A 23,431-nucleotide genomic window follows, 5' to 3' on the forward strand; every position below is an offset into this window, starting at 1 on the left:
CATACTTGAGAGAAGACGTTATCGGTAGGCCCTCTCCTGTAAAGCCTCTCATTCCCCTAAAAAATCCATTGCCCAACCTTCTGTTCCAGAAAGTTCTTTTAATTCTTTCTTGCCGAAATGAGAAATACTAGAAGAGTATATTTATTCAAGGTCAGAATTGAGCCTCTTACTCTGAGTCTCAACATTTCCTCCCTCTCAGGGGAGACCGTGCCAGGACACACTGTCTACAAACCTTTGATGGCTGGGGGGACACTCTTGGTTGTGCTGAAGGTGTAGGTTTCCGAGAAGGGTCCCTCCCCAGCCTCGCTCGCTGCCTGGATTCTGAAGGAGTAACACGTGAATTCTGTCAGTCTCTGGACCTTGTAGGTGTGGCTGGGTCCTCTGTAGATGGAAATAAACCTAGAGGAGGGAGCAGAATCCATTAGCCACTTGACATCAGTCACGGTACAAACTAGTGGAGCAGATCAGGCCAGCGTGGTAAATGCTTTTCATACAGTCTGAAATAATAATCGCCAAGTTGCTATGTTATGGTTACGTTTAATGTCTAATATATGTTTATATAAAAGAAAAACAAATTTAAGCATAGATAAAGCTTAGAATGAGATCCCTTTAATTACGGTATAGATTCTGGAAACATCAGTTCACTCTTTTATTTACTAATAAAAAACAAATTTCAAATTTTTCATAACGGTAACATCTATCTAATCTGATACTCTTAACTTACCCTTCCTATGATGTACTAGGTAATAAAGTTAACTAGGCACCTGAGAAATACAATGTCCTCTTTACCTGAATTTTCAAATAAATGAGGTTTAATAAGAAAATTCTTTTTTTTTTTTTAAAGATTTTATTTTTCCTTTTTCTCCCCAAAGCCCCCCAGTACACAGTTGTATATTCTTCGTTGTGGGTCCTAGTTGTGGCATGTGGGACGCCGCCTCAGCGTGGTTCGATGAGCAGTGCCATGTCCGCGGCCAGGATTCGAACCAACGAAACACTGGGCCGCCTGCAGCGGAGCACGCGAACTTAACCACTCGGCCACGGGGCCAGCCCCAAGAAAATTCTTAATTTAACCTTTATCCTTCCAAGAGCTTGCAAAACCCCTTTCCCAAACTAATAAGAAAACATTTAGGATTATAGATATTTGAGAAAATATGTAAAAAGAAAAAAGTTACTTTGCTCAGAATCATCTATCAGGTTAATCAAATAACAGAAAAACAGTATATGTGGGCTGGACAGTTTAGACCTGAAGCTTCTGGATCCTTCTCCCATCTGAAGCAGGACTCTTTCATACTTCTCTGTTAATTAATATGTCCATGAGACAGAAGCACAGACAGCATGAAGGTAAAAAAGAAGGACTTACATTTCAAGTGTTTTCCCCCAGAGTCTTGAAAAATTAGTATTTTCTCACAACAAAACTAGATTACTTAGAATACAATATACAGTCATCATTTGTCTTTTGGTTATTTCCAAAAGTTTATTGTTAACTACCTGCCATAAGCTACCCAGGATCTTGAGTGGATTTGGGATCTGAATCCTGCTGGTCCAGAGACACTCTGAGAACCACTACATGAGTTAATCCCACCACACTGCCTTGATCCTATACAGGCCAATTGGCTCTCCCGGTTTCCAGCGCTTCGTCACAGCATCTGAGGACAATCCTCTGTCTTCAGATCCTGCTGGAATGTGGTCAATGATAGAATCGCAATTCAAAATGTCTGACTCTTGGGCCAATTTGGCCTAAGGGGTAAGCAGAATTTATGCGTTCATTTAGCAAACATTTCTTGAACATCTGCTGTGTGTTAGGCTCTGTGGATTCAAAGATGAACAGGACGTAATGCCTGTGGGTTAGTTGGTCCTGTGCACGGGCAGGGTTTTCAGGAGAGCAGCAGCTCTTCCACGTGCTAGAGAGCAGTCCCTCTGCGCGGAAGGACGGATAGATATGGAGATTAAACAACTTGCTTACAAAACCTGTCAGAGTCAATACTTATTTTAAAATATCCACGTGCTCATCAGCCTTTGCAGTGGAGTTCCTGAGCCCTGGTCATTTCACCTACTTAATGTTCCTTCTGCTTTGCTGTGTAAGGAAGCACCTTTGACTGAAGGCTGAATGTTCTTAATTTCAGGGAAAGCCAGAGTCCAGGCTGAAACCCACGAATACCATGGCAACCCATCGAGCGCTCCTGACGTATCAGCACCTTAATGAAGACACCCTTGCTAATGCTGGAGGCAAACAGCTATTTATTAACTCAGCCTCACCTGGGCTAGAATCTCTAACCGGAGTAATTGTCCTAAATTATATCACAAAATGGACGTTACAGTTTAAGAAGTAAAAGTGTCAGATCTTCATGACAAACCTGCAATAAAGCTCAGCTTTTAATGGAGTTTGCAGAGGGCTACTAGCAAGAGCACCACTTCCCTGGGTGCCCTCCTCCAAGGAGAGTGTTTCCTTTTGAACATAAGTTCAATACACCTATGGAGGCAGTTGCACTTGCAGTCACAGAGACACTGACCGAAGCCAAGTCAGCCTCTAATTGTGTGTGTTGTCTAAACTGAGCAAATAGCATGTGTCAATTTCCAAATACATCAAAACCTGCTGTTTCTGGATGAGCTATCTTGTTCGTTTAACTTGTTTTGCTCTTTCACCACAACATCTTATTAATCTTTTCAAATCTCATTCCAATTTATAAAAAGCACTGTGGAAAGAGGTCATGGTAATAAAGAACTTTAAAATTTTGCTATTAGAGCATTTGTCTGCAATCTTGGGATAGTGCTACTTAGAAATACAGCAAAGGCTGCATTTGCTCCTAGAAAAAAGCTAGTGCAACTGGAGGTTCTGAAAGGGGCATCTGCTCAGAGGATTTCAGGTTAAAGTCTAAGCACCTTGCATTCAGGGACAGTGGGTTCATGCAGCTGCAGGAGGCCCGCCTGTGGCTGGGATTTCCCTTGGACAGGAAGTCAGGAACCGGCAGCCTGGTGCTCCCAGCAGACGAGCACTGAGAACAGGGGGGAAATGGGTAGTTCTTTCCCTTCCAGTCTCTTTTAGAATAAGCAGGTGTCTGACCAGGCCTTTGATTTAGCCCACTGTCTACTCTGCTTGCTGCTCTGATGAAAGCCATCCCTGCTTTGTCTGACCTCCTTCCCCTAACAAAAGGTACCGGGAGAAATCCTGGCGAGGAGGACGGTTCTCTCACTTTGTTCTCAAAATGTGTATGGGAATACCCAAAATATATTGTGGCCAATTCCTGTGTCACGTAATGAACCAGGTACAGAGCTGTCAGGAAACGGAGGGAGGAAGGTGACGGCCCCGACACAGGCTCTCTCCTAAGTGAAAGGAGATGTGGGTGGGGAGCAGAGACGGCAGGATTCCTAAGGGTTTTCGGAGAAACATTCCCAGACATCCAAGCATCAACAGTGTCACTCCCACACCAAACGCCCATCTGGAGAAACAGATGCACTGTGTCCTCTTGGAGCTTGTGTCCTAAGGTGGACGCACAGGCCCAAGGTCAGAAGGACCTGAGCAATGAAGCAAGACAGTTGACCCCACTGCCTTCTGAGGGCTTTCCCCAAATCATCTCGCTCTGATGTGTGACCGAGAGCCACAAGGAGCCATTACAGACAGAGGGCAAGTCTGCGTATTGTTTAAAAGTCCATACTTCTCTCACTTGAAAGGTCCCCCCTCTGCTTCTTAAGGAAATAAAAGAGGGAAGAGTGGAAAGAGAACTGTAAGAATGAGACTGCGGGGTGACAGATGAGAAAGACTCGGTATCCACACTTCTTATGGAAATCATATTTATCATAGTTATTTCTAATTTCATGTTATTTTACTCTCCTAACAAAGAAATTTTGAAACACGTAAGTATACAGATTCTAGTCAAGCTCTACATATAAGTCAGCTTATCAATCAGAAAATCCTTCATAAAATTTCACCCGTCAATTTTAGGTTTCTGAAAATATCTTCATATGATAACAGCCAGTTTGGCACTTTCAGTCTAATTTTAAGGGTTTCAAGGGTTTTAATTTTGAAAACTTTAATAAGCAGTAACACTGGTTGTATGTTTCTCTATGCCCATCTGGTACTTGACACGCTCTCAGTAAACGCGGGTCCTGTGACCAGAACTGCACTGCAGACTGAGACGCCAGCAGCTTCTTCAGCCTCTTGCTGCCTCAGTTTTCTCCTTTGTGCAATAAAGATGATGACAGAAGCTACCTCAGAGCTGTTGTGAGGTTTAAATGGGTTAACAAAACAGAAGTCATGTGATAATCACTCAATATGTGTTAAACAGTCGTGTGTCACTTAATGCTGGGGATACGTTCTGAGAAATGCGTCGTTAGGTGCTTCTGTCATTGTGCAAACATCACAGAGTGTACTGAAGGAGAACAAAATCTGCCAACCCCAAACATCTCATTAACATGAAGATTGTTTTAGGCTGCTGCTGCTGCTTTTTTTTGTGAGGAAGATTGGCCCTGAGCTAACATCTGTGCAGGTCTTCCTCTGTTTTATGTGGGACACTGCCACAGTGTGGATTGATGAGCAGTGCTAGGTCCATGCCAGGGATCCAGACCTGTGAACCCTGGACCTCGTGCAAACTCAACCACTACGCCACTGGGTCAGCCCCAAGGCTGACTATTTTTAAGAAACAAAAGACTTAAAAGGTTTTTTTTTGTTACCTCCCCCTTAACCACCTAAAAGAAATCAGATTAAGAAAAATCTGTTCCAGGAAGCAAGCTATCACCTTACCATAACACAAACTAGGTGGTAGACAGGAAGCAACCTCAAAAAGCCTGTTTGTTGGGCTCCCATCTGTGTTCTTCTGGTTCTGTGTGGGCAAACTCTCGTTTTCCAAACGTTTGCTCCTTTCCACCTCCCTGTGAATTGCCTTCCTTCTCTCTTAAGTCCCTGACTCTCCCCACCCCCAACATCTTCTGTCTTTAGCTAAGGATGGGATTTAAGGTGAAGGCTTTGGCCATTTTGGTGAGTTACTCAGTTTTCTTAAATTTCTCCCACGTATTCAAATTATTAAACTTTTGTTTTTCTTCTGTTAATCTGTCTCATGTCAATTTAAATCTTAGATCAGCCAGAAGAACCTAGAAGAGTAGAGGAAAATGTCTTCCTTCCCTCCAGTATTTACACAAACCTAGATGGTACAGCCTACCACACACCCAGGCTGTATGGTACTAATCTTCTGGGACCACTGTTGCATGTGTGGTCTGTCGTTATGTGGTGCATGACTGTAATCATTTTATAATGCTGAGAAGACAGGATTTTAAAAAAGAAACCCCAGTCTCCCTTCTGAGAGGCCATCTATACCACTGTCGGCTAACACTGAGGTTATTTTCTTTTCTCCTGGGTGGGAAGTCGGCTGTGAGGGAGCGAGGCTGCCCTGCAGACCGGGCCCTGGCGCCAGCCTGGGACACCAGCTGTGGGGCTGTCCGCCCTCTCACACTGGGACCCGTCAGTGAAGCGTGGGCGAGCAGACCTCCCCATGCGGTGGGATTCACTTGATAGCTCGTGTACGGGCCCGAGCCCCTACAGAGCGGGCCTCAAATGAAAGCCGTTGACCCTGAATCTCCTTCCGTATATGCTGACAGTAACTTCTGTTTCAAACAATTAGGCCAACCCAAACCAAATAAACACACAAGCCAACACAAAAAGAACAGAATCTCTCTGTCACCCCAATCCTGTAATTATTTTCTATCATTCCAAGAGGCAGGAGAAGAAAGAATCTTCCTTCTCCCGAGCCTGGGATTTATGCCAGTTGCACGGCGGCCTCTCCAGGAGGCTCCGTAAGTCAACACCCTGTGGCTAGAACCACTCAGGGAGAGATTAAAAATATTCATAAAATATTTGTTTTACAAAGACCAACTTAATTTTTTCTCTCTCCTAAATCTTTTTTTTTTAAAAAGACCAACTTCATTGTAAAATTCATTAATTGGTAAGTCAGAGGCCTTTGGTGACAGAATTAAACATGCTACTTGTCCTAAGATACGATGATTGAAGGCTCCACGTTTTAAATGCAACCCAGGATTCAGAGCTGAGAGCGCGGCTTCGCCAGAGAAGAGGGCAGCAGCCATGCAAGCCTTCTCGACCCCTCCTCTCCCCTCCCCCTCATGCACCCCACCCGTGTTCATGCACCACAGGCCCCGGCGCATGAGTCTCACTAGGGGCTGACAGCAGTCCTGCTGTCTCGAAGGCCCTGATCCAAACTACTTCGTGTGCATGGCCCTACGCCTGGGGGAGGGGAGAAGATCCTGGAATGGGAAGAAACCAGCTGGGAACGGGGAGGACCTAGAGCAGCTGACATGCCTACATAACCAGCAGGAGACGGTAAACAAAACTCTCACAGAGACCTCAATCCCTCGCTTTGTGGGGGTGAGTGTGGCCTCCGCAACGAAGACGCACCGTGTGGGGAGTCTGCTTTCCCGGGACGCTCCCCTGGTCTGTGGTGCCTGTAAAGCCTGGGTCACCCTTCCCTTCTCCCCCTCCCCGACACTGTTGGCGGGAAGAGGTGGACCCAGAAGACTGCACGCCAATCTCAGCTCTGCCCCCTACTGCCAGAGCACTTGCCCCTGCTAAGCGTCAGTTCCTCCCGTCTGCAAAACGGGGACAGCATCCACTGCACAGCTTGTTTTACGAGTCAAATGCAGAAACGGGGGTAAAAAGCTTAGCACTGAGCCCAACACAGAGTACAAGTTCAATATATGGTATCAGTGGCTCCGGACTCTGTACCAGGACGGCTGCAGATCACCATTCGGGGATCCCAGTCAGGCTAAGGGAACCTGAGGATGACCGTGGCTCTCAACTCCCGCCACGCAGGCCTGTCTCCAGGTTACTGGGGCCATGACTGGCTTATGTCCCAGCAGGAATAGGCCCATTTGAATCTCTGAAGTTCTGCTGCATCTGTTATGGCCTGTGCTGGACATACAGTTTTCCCCAAAATGAGTGGATTTGGTGACCAAGGAGTAAAAATGAAATGTTCACTCTTATTTTTATTACACAAATGCTCCTGTGCTACAAAACCACAATGAAATATATAACAGGTGGCATGTTTCCTGAAATGTAGCACATGCTCCTTAAAGTCACTAAGTAATTTTACTCTCAGTTCAGGCTGGGGCTTATGTAGCCACAGGGATCCCCTGTGATGTCATAGCTCCTTAGAGGTCACCCTGGAGCCCTGGGCCCACACTGCTGATGCCTCTGAGGGGTCTTCTACTCCATCCTCAACCCCTGCTGCCCATGGCCACATACCTTTGGAGGGATCAGCCCCATGACCCAGGGCTCCTGTGAAGACCAAGAGGACAGGTGTGCAAACACCTGTGGGGTTCCACCCCTTGGTGCAGGGGCTGAAGGTACCGTGGGTATTAACAATCTTCACAGTCAGCAGACTTGAATTTGAGTTCAGGTTCAATAGCCTAGTGATCTTGGGTTCTATAGCCAGGAAAGCTGTTCCTTCCTCTGTAAAATGGGTGTAATGGCGACTGCCCCTCAGAGGGTTGTTATAAGAATCAAATGGGACAACAGCAGAGAGAACCCATTACAAAATGCCTAGCACTTGTGAATGCTTGATAGACATTAGCTGTTACTGTTAATACTACTAACGTTATTAATAACAAAGCACCAAGGTTCATGAATGATGTACCTCATTTCTCAAGAGTGGAGAAGCCTGGAAGATGTCCCCAGAATGGCATCCCTTTCACTCACATTCCCTCAGGCTTTCCTGAGTTGGATAGAAAGCTGTGCACGTGCGTACCACTCATCCGACCCTGGTGAACCCAGGCCAAGACCTGCTGCTGAAATCAGACCAAGATGGGAGCAGCTGGTCCTACAGAAGTGCTGTCCATTAATGCAAATTTGGCCATTTTTACTTAGGGAAAGGAAAAATAGGGGGAAATGCTCTCTTGTGCTAAAAATATTTACTTGGAAGGGAAAACACAAACAAGGTAGAAGGTTGGGTGGGTCACTGAAAGTTTACAGTCTAAACGAATCCTTTATGGCTCTGTCACAACCTGCTTTAGTTTTGACTATGACGTCTTCTTGAAACTAAACCCTTCAGTGGGTTTTAATGTTGGCCCACATCAGTGATTTTAAAAAATGTTCTATGTATCTGTGAATACAAAAGCATTCTGCTTATTCTGCTAGCCTCTCAGAGTACTCCATGGAGGTACATAGATGTACAAAGACCTTGAACAGAATGAGGAGTCTGTTACCTTCACTACAAACTTGAATGAGTCAATAACTCTCCAGGCTGAGTCCAGATACCTTGGATAATAGTAATTGTCTTATTCACCTGGCAGGGATTTTTATGAGATCCAAATGAAAGGACCAAGTAAGTTCTACAATTCCGTATTGATTATACCCTAGGAAGGCAAAACAACAGACTCTTGACATTTTTAAGAATTCTAGGGGAAGGCTATACATATTCTTTGTTTTGGTGAGGAAGATTGGCCCTGAGCTAACATCTGTGCCAATCTTCTTCTATTTTGCATGTGGGTCACCACCACAGCATGGTTTTGATGAGCAGTGTGTGGGATCTGAACCCGTGAAGCCTGGGCTGCTGAAGCAGAGTGTGCAAACTTAACCACTACACTACTGGGCTGGCCCTGGAAGGCTATACTTTTAACCTCAGTATTAGGATTTAACATTATGAAAGATGACATTTTTGCACTAAAGTGCAACTGAAGGAAGAAATTCAGACATGTTTCATCTTTAAATGTTTATTTTAAATCATTTCAGAGGAAAATAATAACATATAAAGAATTTAATTTTAAAATATGTTTTCTTAAAACAGTTTGTTTCAAAACAAACATCTAAGAATGCTCTGGATGGCTTATAAATAAGAGATACTGCTAAGGTTTTTGTGTTTACTACCTTGTTGCTATCTTGTAGTCTCTAGGCCCACTACAGGCCAACAGCAGCCCATTAACATTAACACCTCAAAATGATCTAACCTGCTGACCTAAAATGACCTAATCCAGTAAAGGCTTCACATGGCATGTTTCAAAACATGTTTCACAATATCACAAATCAACAGCTATTAGTAAGCTCAGTACAGCTCTATTCCTTAACAATGACATGTCATTGCCTTTATTTTTTCCTTAATTTCTCTGGGCTCCATGGATTGTGTGTGTGTGTGTGTGTGTGTGTGAATTTCCTATGTTACTAACGTGATGTTTGGGCACGGAGGATGTTCAAAACAGGAAAGGATAGCATGTGCCCTCACTCCACACAAAACATTGAGTCCTGTCATGTCTATGCACAAGCAAATGGAAGCAGATGGCATCATGTGGGGGCACCTGAGGCAGGGAAGATACATTTGCTAAACGAGTTTTGATGTTGGTGAGAGTCCCTGTTTGCAGACTGAGCACAAAAACGCCAAGAGCAATTTCCAAAAGACCAATGAGGAAAGGAGTTAATTTCCTCCCCCTATGTCCTCAGCTGCATATGGACCCTTTGGTTTGTGAGCCATCAGGCTGCAATACTTTTTGGTTATGTTCCTTTTTATGCTCCTTTTCTAAGAAATAAAATGTCACTATAGCTACTGATGAAACTCTTTATCCATATGCAACAATATGAATAACTGCATATTATTCAGTAGTTATGCCCCGAGCAATATAAGCAGGACTTTGTTCTATAAGTGGTATACATTGAGAAAATACACTCCTCCCATAGTGCTCATGCTTTTATTAGTTACCTAGTGTGTATTTTTTCTGGGTTCCTTTATGCAGATTATTTTCTGTCCCCAACAGCAAACAGGCAGTCATACTGTACACATTACAAAGCTGCTCTGATTTTGCTGGGTGAAGGGAAAATGTCCTGGGCATAAGGGCAGAGTTAACAGAGAGCAAGTGGTAACTACCCACTCTATTGGAGCCCTCCCCCCACCCTCATTTTGCTGGAGCCTTGCTTTAAAATACACCGGCTGTCTGACTGAACCTGAACAACAGATTAACCAAAAGTGCATTCCTGGAACTTAAGTTCCTCTCGCCTCAGTGCTGTGTACAATTATTGGGAACATGGACCACAAGGGTCAGAATGAGAATCAACATCAACTCAAATTCTGTTAGGGTAGCATAACACTTCATTTCAGTAACACAGACAAATGCATCTTCAGAATTATCAGTACAGAATTACAATCTTAAAATGCATGAGCTGATCTTGCTATTCTACTCCCTGCATTAGGTTAACAAAGCATTACGAAAATGTTTACTTCGGGTATCTATTTTTCTTGCATAGACAGGAACCAAAGACATTTGGATCTTCTGTGCCAGATCTGCTAAGAATAATAGACTTAATCACGCTATGGCCAAACTAATAGAATTTTTGTTTTTCTGTTGAAATTAAATAAAATCTCTTGTGCCGTCTGTTCATTGTTTCACGTTAATTTATTTTCTCAGCAAGAAAGCTCCTATAGGTAAGTCACATAGCTCATAAGACCTAGGCACATTGTAGCAATTCAAGAAAAACAATCACTGATTGAATGATCACAATCTAATTGCTAGAAATAAACTCAGTCCTACAAATACACAGCATTGCTTTGAGGCTGCGACATAAATATGTAGTCGCAGTTAGTGACCTTGGACTGGGAACCTTGTGGGTCAAACATATGGGAAACAAACGTCCTCTTCAAGGTGAAAAAACCTTTCAACTTACCAAGCCCGGGTAATCCAGATGAATTCTAGGTCGATTTACCTTGAGGCAAGGATTTGGGCAAGATGCCCTTTTGGAATCCCCTCTATTTACAGGGAATAGCCCCAAACTTTAAAAAAGATGCAAGTGTAAAAGTACCAGAACAAAAGAGGCATTTCCTTGGAGAAAGAGCCAAGGCACGTTTCTGTCCTTTGGGGCTTGTGTGCTTGGTTTCCAACCAATCCTGAGTCCTTATCACTAGTCTCCATCCTAAGGCTCTCTTGCAGGAGATTATACGATTGGAAACCTTTTAAGTCTCACCCAAGCTGTTACAACACTTCCCTGAGAAGCCTTCTCTGTTCATTGAATTTTAAGCCTACAAAGAAGCCATTCTACTATCCTCCTTCAACACTCTGTGCACGTGTCAATCTCTAAGCCTCCACATCAAGATTTGCTCGAGTGTATCTGTGTCTTCCACCCATCCCCCACCAGACTGTGGGCTCCTTAAGGACAGGGATCCATCTTGGTCATCTCTCTCTATTCAATACTTAAGCACAGTTCCTTTCTTTGCATGTATAAAACTCCTGATAATCATAAGTTAAAATCAAGTCAATTTATCAGAAACAACCTATTTGTTCACCTGGATGGTAAGGGCTTCGGTAGAAATCCTATCATGACAGAAAATATTTCATTTTTTATTCAAGAACTAAATAATGTAGACAAAAGCTCTCAAAGCCTGGCACTTTGTAGGTGCTCAATAAATGGAAGTTTACTTTAGAAAGTTTGAAAATATATTTTTGGCCAAACATTATACTTAGAGATCTTTGGGCCATTTCAGATTTCTTGATTAAGAGTTACATATATAAAATAATAAACCAGTACATCATAAACTCAAAACCTTAGGGCTTTTGGACATTAAATGGTCAGTCTTGTGGAACGTCAGTCTCTTTCTTATTATTTCCTTACTTGTCAAAAGCAGAAGCTAAAATATGAAGAGAGAGAGAGAGATAACACGCCCTAATCATTTACAAGAGACATCTTTTTGTAAAGAGTTTAAGCTCATAAATGACCTACAAATGATTGTTGCTTTAAGGTGAAAAAGGAAAGAGCTCAGAGTCCATCTTCTAATTCAACCTGTATTTTATGGATGAGGAAAAAGTAAGACAAATAGTTTAGCAGCCAAAATTGACTTAACTATTTACTCTGACAATTACCAACCATGCGGTTATTAATTTTCATTGTGCTTCTGTTGCAAAATACATTTTAAGACTCACATTACTTCCATAGCTGGTTAGGACAGCTGTACCACTCAGACACCGGCAGCTCTCCTTTCAAATGCCCACAGTCACTAGCTAGCAAAGTAAATTAAAACCACAATTCAATCTATCTCTTGTTCTTACCTTGGCCACAGCAGGACGTGCAATATTTCTGCCACATTCATAAAAAGAACTTACTAGCAGTTAATGAAAACAAAGCAAATGCTAAAGAATATGGGCGCTTTTCCCTAAAGCCACAACTAGAAACCACCCCAGCAACATGTTCGAGAAAAAGGGAGGTGCCGCTTTGGAAGAAGACATTGTTCCTTTCAACTGGACAGGCCAGGGCCAAGTCCTAAAGGATCTTAAAGGGACTAGAATTGACAAAGGCTATGCTAATAGCAAGTATTACGATGTATCCCACTCGAATGATTTCTCCCTGATCCTCAGGAGTCAAGACCTGAAGCCAAAAGCTTGGCTTCAAGGGGCCATTCACTGCAAGAGTTCAGTTTCAAGACACTAAGGAAGGTCACCTTCAAACTCAAATTAGGCCAAGTTTCATCCTATTAAATCCCAGGAAAATTATTCCACAAATAGAATGAGAATTTATTATGCTCTATATTCCCATCACTTTAATAATTTTCTGAGAGCACTGACAAATCTAATTTAAAAAAGATAAATTTGGACTCTAGCTCAGAAAATTAAGAAAAATACTGTTCCTAATGGTTAAGTTTTCTTAAATTGCCATTTAAATTTAGGCAAGTCATTTATTTGATTAACAAGGCCAGCTTCGGGCTTTTTTTTGGAGGAAAGAGCACGCACTGATTACCAGATTCTGCACTCTCTGCTGTCTGGCATATTTAAATGTCTCACAACAGCACACTCATTTGGACTAGTGCTCATGGAGCTTTTGTTCTGAGCACGCACTTGTACAGCTCTCTCTCTGAAGCACCTTAGGCAGCGGCCCCGCACAGGGCAGGGCTGCAGCAAGACGGGGTCGGCTGGTTGCTGTAGAGCCATCACTCCCCCCACAGTCCCGGAGGTGATGGTAGAGGCAGCTGCATGGGGAGTCAGGAGGCGCTGCCTCTGATCCCAGTTCTGCCACCAGCTTCAACAACATTTCTGGGCTTCACTTTTCTAAAACAGTACAACTAAAAGATATTGTCTAAGGGAAGTTCTCTCTACTGTCAACGGAAGCCAAATGCCCAGGAAAAAACATAAAGGCTTGTTCAGAAATGTCCCCAAATGCTAGTTCTATATATTTATCATGATTTCTGGAGTTCATAAGTCCTGTTCTTGCCAGCCCTCTCCAGTTGAGGAGTTCCCTGCCAGTAAAATAATGAGTCCATGAAAACGCATCCAAGGGCACACAGCACAGTAGTGAAGATGCATTTAATCTCTAATGAACCTACTAAAAGAAGCCTTACTTCCTCTGTGCTTTCTACACCAGGACAAGTTTCCAATAGGACAACTACTTTTTGTTCTTCGGAGGTCAACCTTTGCTAAGTCCTTCAAAGTCAAGTTCAAATGTCATCTGTTTCAAAAAGCCATTCCTGATTTTTGCAACCAGATGGTCTCTGCCTGCCTTCTCCAAACTCCCAGAGCACTTTTCTCCAATGGCACTAAGGTTCAATGCCTGTGGGTTGGTGTTATGCTCCTGGAGACAGGGCCTTGCTTTCTACTTGATCTTGGTCTCCACTGCAGGCCCACCTCAAGCAGTGCCTTCCACACAGCAGGACACCACTGCGCTGAAATGAACCAAAGCACTTGAGTCCAGGGCAGGAGGCGGAGACTGGACAGGGGTTTCTGTGCTAACCAATCCAATTCCTCATGTAAATGAACAGGATACTACAATGCATAAAAGGGAAATGACAGAAACACTTCCACACTAACACTAGCTTTGTGCTTCAGCAGGTACGCCGTGGGGAAGGGGCAGTGTGTCGGCTCTGTCAGGCTATCTTGGTTTTATGGTGATCCTCCTTCACTTCAATCTCTGATTTGGACTTTGGGTAGGTAACAGAACATTCTGTTATCATTAACTTTTGCTCTGCATCTGAATTATTTGTAAATACAGTGCAGCTGCCTATCTTCTGATCAGCCATTTTCAGAGGAAATGAAGTTAGGTTAAATAAATACTAGGTGAAAGCCTGGATTTGATTTCTGTGGCCAAGAGTGTTTCCCGGGCATGGAATCTTATAAAGAATTTTTTAACCTATTTGCTCTGGTTAATTTGATATTGCATTGCTCATAGTTACAGAGTACATCCCCATCTGTACATCACCACAGCTATTTCAGATTGGTAAACATGTTTGTCCCAATGGTTACTGAATATTTAAAGAGGTAACATCTCCTCCTGGGTCGGACATCCCTCTGCACTTGTGACTATCATAACGCTATTACATAGCGAAGACTTGAATCTGACAATTTACTTTTGAGATAATTTCCCTCCATTATCATTGGTTTTATGAAAGAAAAAACAAACACATATATTATCACATGTAGGGAAACAGAATCTTTCGAATGTTAGTTTAGAAATTCCAAATAGAGAATGGTATAAAAATGCAGGACCCAGAGACACAGGAAATCTTTGAACAAGAAGGAAGTGTTTCAGAGGACAAATCAACAAGGAGGATGTCATCCACAAGACAAAGCCATGGAATTTCCCCACAGGCCCTCGTCCCCACCTCACCTCTTGTTTCTGTCCTCCAGCTGCAGCGTGTACACCATGTCATCAGCAGCGTGTGCTTTGGCGTTACTGTCTCCCCACTTCAGCTTCAGGCTCTGAGGCCCGGCCGCAGCACATTCGAGCCTAGGAGGCAACGGTGGTAACGGCCGGGTTTTCGCTTTAATGAACTGACTAAAGGGTCCAGCTCCAATTTCATTTATGGCCTGAATTCTGATCCTGGAAAAAGGAAAAATATACAAACATAGTAGGTTTAAACAGCAGCGATTCCTCATTGGAAATAAACATTGTGGAGTATTTCTTACCTTCCTCTAAAGCAGTATCATGGAATAAAGAAAAACAAGTTAAAGTAATTCAAGACAGAGAACTGGGGAGCTTGGGGGTGAGATTACACTCTCCATTCCAAAAAAAAAAGCCAAAGAAAAGCACATTAGCAAGATATCCCTTGGTTCCTTAACTTAAAAAAAAAAAAAAGAAAAAAGAAAAAAAGGTCTGTGGTCTGAGGGAAGACATCCTGCAGATGTGTTTTTATATTTTGTTCTAGCCATCCTTTAGCTGCCTCAGAGTCAGTTTTGGAAGTAAGTGAGCTATAAAGAATCAATGAAATAGGAGAATCAATGAGTGTCCTTCAGAGTTCAAAAATAAAGGACAACAACTAACTCTTCAATAGGGCCCTGCTCTCCCTTTCACCAGCCTCACCCAGCACTCTCTGCTGGTCCTTAACCAGAGCTAAGCTGCAGACACTGCTGGTGACAGGGTGTCATTCAGATGTGCAGAAATCCCAACTGGATGCTTACTATGTTCAGTGTAATAGACAATAAAAATATATTAATACCACCCTTAAAGTCTAGGAATTTAAAATCAGAGCTAAAATGTATATATAAAATAATATCCTATTATTCGCATTCTTTCTGTTCCTCTACCTCCTTACTAATTGATGGAAACAGTTCTCCAAGGTCCTTATACAACACCTTGATGGCACTGCTCCATCCTCGTCCTCGACACCCCTTCCCGCAGTGACTGCATACTCTTGCAGCTTGGCTCCTCCTGGCGGTTGGTGGCCTGCACACCCCTGCAGAGGCCTTCTTCCTCTGCTTCCAGGACCAAAGGTCTCTCCCCACCGGGCTCTTCCTGACTTCCTCTGTACGCTATGGGCATTTCCTACAATTCTGTTTTTTCAGTAACCTCACACGTGTCCACAGCTTCATGCACCTGAAGACCACTCCCAGGTCTGCATCTCCTCCAGCCTCTTCACGCCCTTTACGAGGCTTCCAGCAGAAACCTCCAGCCAGACCCCTTGCCAGCTACACAGGCCTCTTACTGAGTTCCCTGAGCAGGGTGGTGTCACCAGTTCTAAAAGTTCCAACATTTAACTTGATCTGAGTTCAAAACACTGTGTTTTAAAACCACAAAAATAAAAACAATAGCCAAAGAGATCAATTTTGAGGAAACAGATCGGTTAAAATATCCTTATAATTTAGTTTTATGTACTTCTCATTTTTAGCAATTATTGCTTATACTTATATAGAAAATGGCATTTAGGTATTACGATACCTAAATTCATCAAGTGACCGCAATTTGCATTAATTCTTCAAACTTCAGCAAGTCAAGCGAATACTATGCTTGTAGCTTGTTAAGAAAAGAAGAAGAAAACAAGCAGGTTAATTCCAGGAGAGATGGAGAGAGCAGACTCCACTGAACGCAGCTCTGAAACCTGGAAGAAGGAACGCAGCAGCTATTTCACAACTCTGAAAAGAAAACAGCAGCAGGAGGATTGGGGCAAGTTCAGAATTCGAACCATCACCAGACCAGCAGTGAGTTTACCAGTTTTTCCCTCCATTATCCCCCAGACTGGACTCAAGGCAGCCTGAAATCCAGGAGCGGACACCTGCATGGACAGAGAGCTCTAGGAGAAGCCTGGCTCCGAGAGAGAAAGGGCTCCCTGAATGCTCAGGGTGAACCAGGAAAATCCCCCATTCCTCTTTTTTCCTTCCTTTTTTGCATTCTCTCATTCCCCAGCTCTCAGCCAATCCCATCATATTAATAGTCTAAAGAAGAAAAACCACACGATCGTATCAATTGATGTAAAAAAAAGCATCTGATGAAATTCAAAATCTATTTGTAATAAAAATTCCCAGCAAACTTGGGATAGAAGGGAACTTTCTCAACCTGAAAAGGGTATCTATAGAAATACCTACAGCAAACATTATACTTAATGGTGCAAGATTAAATGCTTTCCCTTTAAGATTGGGAACAAGAAAACAATGTCTACTCTCATCATTCCTATTCAACATTATGTGCTAGAGTACAAGCCAGTGGATTAAAAAAAAGCAGTGGTCGAAAAGAAAGAAAATCAAAACTACAAAACACTTCTGAAAATATCAAAGAGACCTAAATAGAAAAAGACATACAGTATTCATGAATTGGAAGATTTTACACAGAAAAAATGTCAATTCTCCCCAAATGGATCTATAGATATAAGGCAATTCCAAGAAAACTGCAGCAGGATTCTTCGTAGATATAGATAAGTTGATTCTAAAAGTTATGAGAAAAGGCAAAGGCACTGAAATTGCTAATGTAAATTTGAGAAATAAGAGAAAAGTTGCAAGCATCACACTATCTGATTTGTGACTTACTATAAAGCTACGGTAATCAGGACAGCATGGTATTGGTAAAGAGACAGACACATAGCTCAACACAACAGAGACTCCAGAAATACGTCCACACAAACACTGCCCACTGATATCTGACAAAGGTGTAAAAGTCCATCAATGGAGAAAGAATAGCTTTTTTAAACAAACAGTGTTGGAAAAACTGGACATCAAGAAAGAAAAAACCAATCTAAATCTCATATCTTATAAGAAAAACTTAGCTCAGAATGGATCATAGATCTAAATGTAAAATACAAAACTTTTCAGGAGAAAATATTTGCTACCTAGAAGTAGGTAAATAGTTTTTAGATATGTGAAAAGTGTGATCCGCAAAAGAAAAAAGGAAAAATTGGACTTGATCAAAATTAAAAACTTTTGCGCTGTTAAGAGAATGAAGACAAGCTACAGACTGGGGAAAAGTATGTGCAAGTTACATATCTGAGAAAGAAACTGTCTCCAGAGTGTACAAAGACCTCTCAAAACTCAACAGTGAGAAAACAAACCACCCAACAAAACATGGGCAAAAGACTGAACAGACATTCCACCAAAGAGGAATTATTACACACAGTAAATAAGCTCACAAAAACATGTTCAACATCATTAGCCATTAAGAAAATGCAAATTAAAACTATAATGAGATATCCCTCCACCCCTATTAAAATGGCTAAAAAAAATAATACTTAATACCATGCTGGCAAAGATAAGGAGCAACTGAAACGCTCAGATTTTGCTGGTGAGAATGCAAAATGGTATAGGCACATCGACAAACCGTTTTCTTATAAAGTTTCCTATAACGTTTAACATACACATATCATATGAACCAGCAATGCCATTCTTTGTCATTAGAGAAATTAAAATTTACGCTCACACAAAAATTTACAGCAGCTCTATTCACAATTACCCCAAACTGGATGATATCTGCCTCGTAGTCTGGAATGTAGTAAACACCTCTGATGAAGGACAGCAAAAATTCCATTACTAAGACCCTACTTTCCCCAGCTTCTATTATACTAGCGGCAACACCAGGTCTCCTGTAGATAACATAACGTGGGTTTCCCAGTATAACATGGAAAGACTAAAATCAACTCTTCCTTGCCTCCCAAAATGAGTCTTATAAAATAGCTTTATAGTATTCATAGGAGTTTTTTCCTATGATTGGAAAGGAAGAATTTTTTTTGAGGAAGATTAGCTCTGAGCTAACTACTGCCAATCCTCTTTTTGCTGAGGAAGACTGGCCCTGAGCTAACATTCATGCCCATCTTCCTCTACTTTATATGTGGGACGCCTGCCACAGCATGGCTTTGTCCAAGCGGTGCCATGTCTGCACCCGGGATCCGAACTGGGGAAACCCAGGCAGCTGAGAAGCAGAACGTGCGCACTTAACCACTGCGCCACTGGGCCGGCCCTGAAAGGAAGAATTTTTTCTGCAAGTGGAGAGGAAAAAAATATTTCTAAAAAGGTGGTCAACGTGGTCGTAGAAATTATTACCCTCTTTCCCTTCTTAGGAAAAGGGAACTACGTTTCAGTCTTTCTTCAATGGTATAACAAATTTCTTCACCTACAAGGTCTTTTATGTTTCAGTGCTAGTGTCCAAACTGCTAGTCCTTCCCTGCTTATCCTAGGGACAAGCACTCCTGGAGCGCAGAGCCTGAGCTGCTGTCTTCCACTTGCTTGCCCATACTCCTCTAGAGCCAGGCTCACCTGTGTTCCAGGCGACGCTACTGCTTTGCTCCATGCAGCACAAACAGCCCTTCGCTACTTTAACAAACAAAAGGAAGTGAAGAAACGTGTTTCTTAAGACTGTCTGGCTCAAGAAAGAAAATGCTAAGAGATCTGAATCATTCATAAGAATTAATAGTTTATAAAATACAACTATTGAGATGCAAAAATAAATGCAGATTTAATATTTGATTTCTTTTGTAAATTCACTTCTTTCTCCAAAGCCTCCACGGTATGTTGATAGGTATTGGGTTCCCTGACTCTTTACTGAGGAGTATTTGGTAGGCATACAACGTCAGCCTTAGATACACACAGACACACACAACAACAAAAGAATACTGTGGTGGCGTTTTAACTCTCTTTAGCAGTGTAGCCTCTGGGAACCCCGCTCATCACTCTGGCGACCTTAGGGAAACTATCTAACACCTTGAGGTAACAGTTTCTTTATGTATCAAATGGGGACAGTAATATCTTTGCTGTACTGACAAATAGTATTACTTAGTTAAGACAAGGCGTTTGGAAAGCACTTTGTGTTTTTAATATTTTATACTCCACCACACAGGCAGAAAAGGATTCAGGGTGGCTGTGAGCACTTTGGTGAACCGTAAAGTACTAATTTACGGAGTTACTACTCTTATGACTTCTTCTGAGATCTTCACTCCTCTCTAACAGTGAAGAAATGTGCTGAGCATCCTCGAGGAGCGGCTCTGCGCCAGGCACACAGACACATGTCTTTATCTGAGCTGCATTACTGCCACCACCGCACTTGAAAGAGTAATTTGCTGATACCATCTATGCTTGTCCTTCCTCTAAATTATGGCCAAGGATGCAGCAACAGGTAAAAGGACTGGCTTTGTGTGTGTGTGTGTGTGTGTGTGAGGAAGATTGGCCCTGAGCTAACATCCATTGCCAATCTTCCTCTATTTTGTCTGTGGGATGCTGCCACAGCATGGCCTGATGAGCGGGGTGTACATCCGCACCCAGGATCCGAATCTGAGAAGCCTGGGCTGCCAAAGCGGAGCACGCAAACTTAACCACCACGCCACCAGGCCAGCTCCATGGATTGGCTTCTTGTTAAACCACCATGAGAAGGTGAGGATGAGAGAGAGAGCTCAGGAAAAGGTGAAGATGACAGTAGCCACCAGCACAACAAACAACGTTGAGAACTTGCTCTGTCAAGGGACTGCAGGATGGAGTGAGAACCGGGATTCTCTCCTGCTTTTAGAGATGAGGGAACTACAGTTAACTCAAGATAAATGACTCAACCTCAATGACACGGCGGCTACTAGGAGCTGAAGCCTAGGTTTTAAATGTACAGTATTATCTCTACTTTCTATCCCGACCCCACAAGGTAGGAATTCCTTTGTCTATTTTACAAGTGAAGGAGGTGCAGCTCCAAGAGGTTTAATCATTTGTACTGATCTATACGGTGGATGCAGGTCAGATCTGGGAGTGAGCCTGTCCTTTTAGGCTCAAAGTCTGTGCATTCTGGCACCCAGACTCTCCTAGCATAACTTGGACCAAACATGGCTACTGATCCAACAAAAAGATAATTTCAATTTAAACAACACTTTCAGTTCAACAACTGCCTTTTGCCAATGAAACAGACTTTTAGAACAGTCAACAAATTTATTTTCACATTATTTAAACAAATTTTGGCCCTGAAATCTACTACCTAGATTTAAAAACACTTCAACTTTTCCTACATTTTTACAAAAACACATTTTGTATCAGTAAAAATGCATGGAAAACATTTTTCTGTGTAGCCGGGACACTGAACTAACAACTATTATTAGTTCAAATGACACGGTAATTCTCAAAATTGAAATAGAACTGATAAAATGAAATGAGGCCACGTCTCCTTGCATTCTGGTAAAAATATTAAGAACTCTGAGCCTAGGAGGCTCAAAAAGCTGAACGAGGACTAAAGTAGTTAATGTCTGTTTTGTTCTGGGGTGAAAAATGCAGTGTGTGAAAATAATTTCCTAATTCCAGTGAGCACTCACACGGGATGAATTAGCAAAAAAAACAAATACCAACCTGAGGAACAATTCCACGAATTTACCTCAGAACAAACTGACTTTCAAGTTTTACTAAATTAAAGTCCATCCCAAACCCAAACTTGAGAAGTTTTCTCTTTAGCTCAAGTAACATGTTGAACACGTTCATCTTGAAATTTAGAAAGGATCTGCATGCTTTCTTTTAAATGTGCATTGTACAGTTATGTGCTGCATAATGATGTTTCTGTCAACGACGGACCGCACATACAACCGTGGTCCCATAAGATTAGTACTATAGAGCCTCAGTGTGTAGTAGGCTATACCACCTGTTGATATTTCTTGACGTATGCATGGCAGAATTTCAGAGAAACTCACCAGAAACCACCTGGAATCTACACTGAACTGGCATTCGGTACCAATAAGGGCCCACTGAGTGCCCCCACCACCCCGAATCACTGCATTCTTCAGGTGACCCTGGTGAGTTCTCCCGAAACCTGGACTTCCTTATTTTAAGTTAATGGTCCAGGTCTTATATGAGCTGTTTCAAACCTCAAGACTAGGTGCCTTAAGGAAGTACCAATACATTTCCTAGGTAAGAGGAACCTAGGTGGGGGAATTCCTAGGAAAGAGGAACCTAGGAGGAATTTCCTAGGCAAGGGAAGCCTAGGGGGAACTTTGGAGTGAATGGGGCAAGCTGACCTTTTTAACTTGGCTTTAAACTGTAAAGAATTGTGTTAATAAAGTCTGAACAAACTGCTTGATAGAGAAATGAGAGACTGAATGTGTTCAGCTCTGAAGAAAAGGGACATTGCTCCTTCCAGCCGAAAGGCGATCTCAGGTGACTGAGGACCTCAACAGGAGTGTTGGAGGATCGAATGCCGCATGACGTGTAGTGGTCCCATTGGGAACTCCACTATCATTCATGCTAATTAATTAAAGACTCGCCCAGGGAAGCACATGTGCGGGTTGGTCACCCATGCTCTGAGCCCACATAGCAGTTTTAGGCTGCTGGCGGGAGAAACCGAGGCACATAAGAGAGTGTTTATGACCTTTTAGGGAGTAACACTCACAAGCACCATGCTTCTGAACCACTACACTGTCCTTAGGAATTGTTCAGACTTTACAGCAAAACAAAACTAAAAGAAAAGTGGGAAACTGAGCTTCTAAAAAGCCCAACCAGTTCCTGAACAGGTAGCCTCCCCTCCAAACTCTGGTTGGCTTTATGCTGTGACTTGCAAGAGCTTACCAAAAGTGGAATATTCCCATCCCAGATTCCTAAGACTGAAAGAAAGAAAGAAAAAAAAAGTGGGAAAAGAAGTTTTTGCAGATGCAGTCTGCTATAAAAACACCCTTGCCCGAAAATCTTTGTTGTAACTGTCTGTTGTTTACGTGTGTGTGTCTGTATATGTATGTTATAAATATGTGGTATTTTACCTCCAGATGGTATAATTTCTAAAGAGCTCTATTCAATTGACTTAAAGTAAGTGCTTACAAAATTTTTTTCTAGATGCAACTAACCCAAATGTCTTTCAAGTTGACGTGATATGAAATAATCTTTGGTAAGTAAAAGCTTGTTTAACTGTGTTGGTTTGATTAAAATAGGCATGTCATAAGAGTTATCAGCACTGGATGTGATGCAGACATGCAGCCTATATTGGTCAAATAACCTGATGTCGTCTCTATTACAAAACTGGTTAACAAAAAATAATAACTTAAAATGATGGCTAATTTTGTCTAATGTCTCATGAAGTCTTGTAGGCAATCTAAATAATTACTGGGAACAAGTAACTAAATAGATGTGAAAAAGATGAGTGTGGGTGAACTTTTAACAATAATTGTGTGTTATGGTATATGAACTTAAAATAGCTTCCGAAATCTCTTTGGTAACTTGAAACTTTAAAGTTTTGCTAAGTTATTTTAATTGATAAAAATTCATTAAATATCTAGATCATCTCTAAATAAGATAAAATATTAGACAATTATTAAATATAAGTTTATGTACTCTTGGCTTATTACAGAAAAACTAAAAAGGGTGTCGGTCTATTAGTCAACATGTTTTGTGTTTTATTAAAAGATTGTACTATGAAGTCATATGTTTTCAGAAATTATTAAAGGTATTCATTCATAAATTTGCCAAGCCACAGAATGCTAATGTAAAAGACAGTTCATAGTTGTTTACTTCTTAGTTTTCACTAACAGTTAAGGTTCCTAAGGGTTGAAAAATTCTAATATATGTGACTAAAGCTACTAAAAATTAAGGAAAATATATTTGCATTCAAGGAAATATGCATGTTTTCACTAAAGCAGCTATAAAGAATGGAAATATTTTTGTTCGTTTTGTTAAGAAAGATAAATTTGTCCCAAGGTATGGGGCGGGGGGGGTGGGGGGGGGGAGAAATTCCTGGGACAAATTCTGAATTGAATGCAAAAAGAAAGTGACAGAAGGTTGATGGAAGTAAAACCCTGAGGAGTTTTGTACATGGTCAAGTTGGCTAAGA

At 42.0% G+C, this 23,431-nt stretch overlaps 1 protein-coding gene across 5 annotated transcripts in view; it reads right to left on the reverse strand.

Annotated features, from left to right (window-relative positions):
* Positions 1-23,431, reverse strand: part of FNDC3B (fibronectin type III domain containing 3B) — a 330,867-nt gene that overhangs the window by 14,075 nt on the left and 293,361 nt on the right. For all 5 annotated transcript variants that reach the window (XM_014866810.3, XM_014866812.3, XM_070509439.1 and 2 more), the window contains 2 exons: positions 14,570-14,782; positions 233-399 (listed from right to left, as the gene is read on the reverse strand). In XM_014866810.3, the coding sequence (XP_014722296.2) occupies positions 233-399; positions 14,570-14,782 (380 nt within the window). The remainder of the gene's footprint in view (positions 1-232; positions 400-14,569; positions 14,783-23,431) is intronic.

This window comes from Equus asinus, chromosome 5, assembly GCF_041296235.1.
Source record: "Equus asinus isolate D_3611 breed Donkey chromosome 5, EquAss-T2T_v2, whole genome shotgun sequence".
NCBI lineage: Eukaryota > Metazoa > Chordata > Mammalia > Perissodactyla > Equidae > Equus > Equus asinus.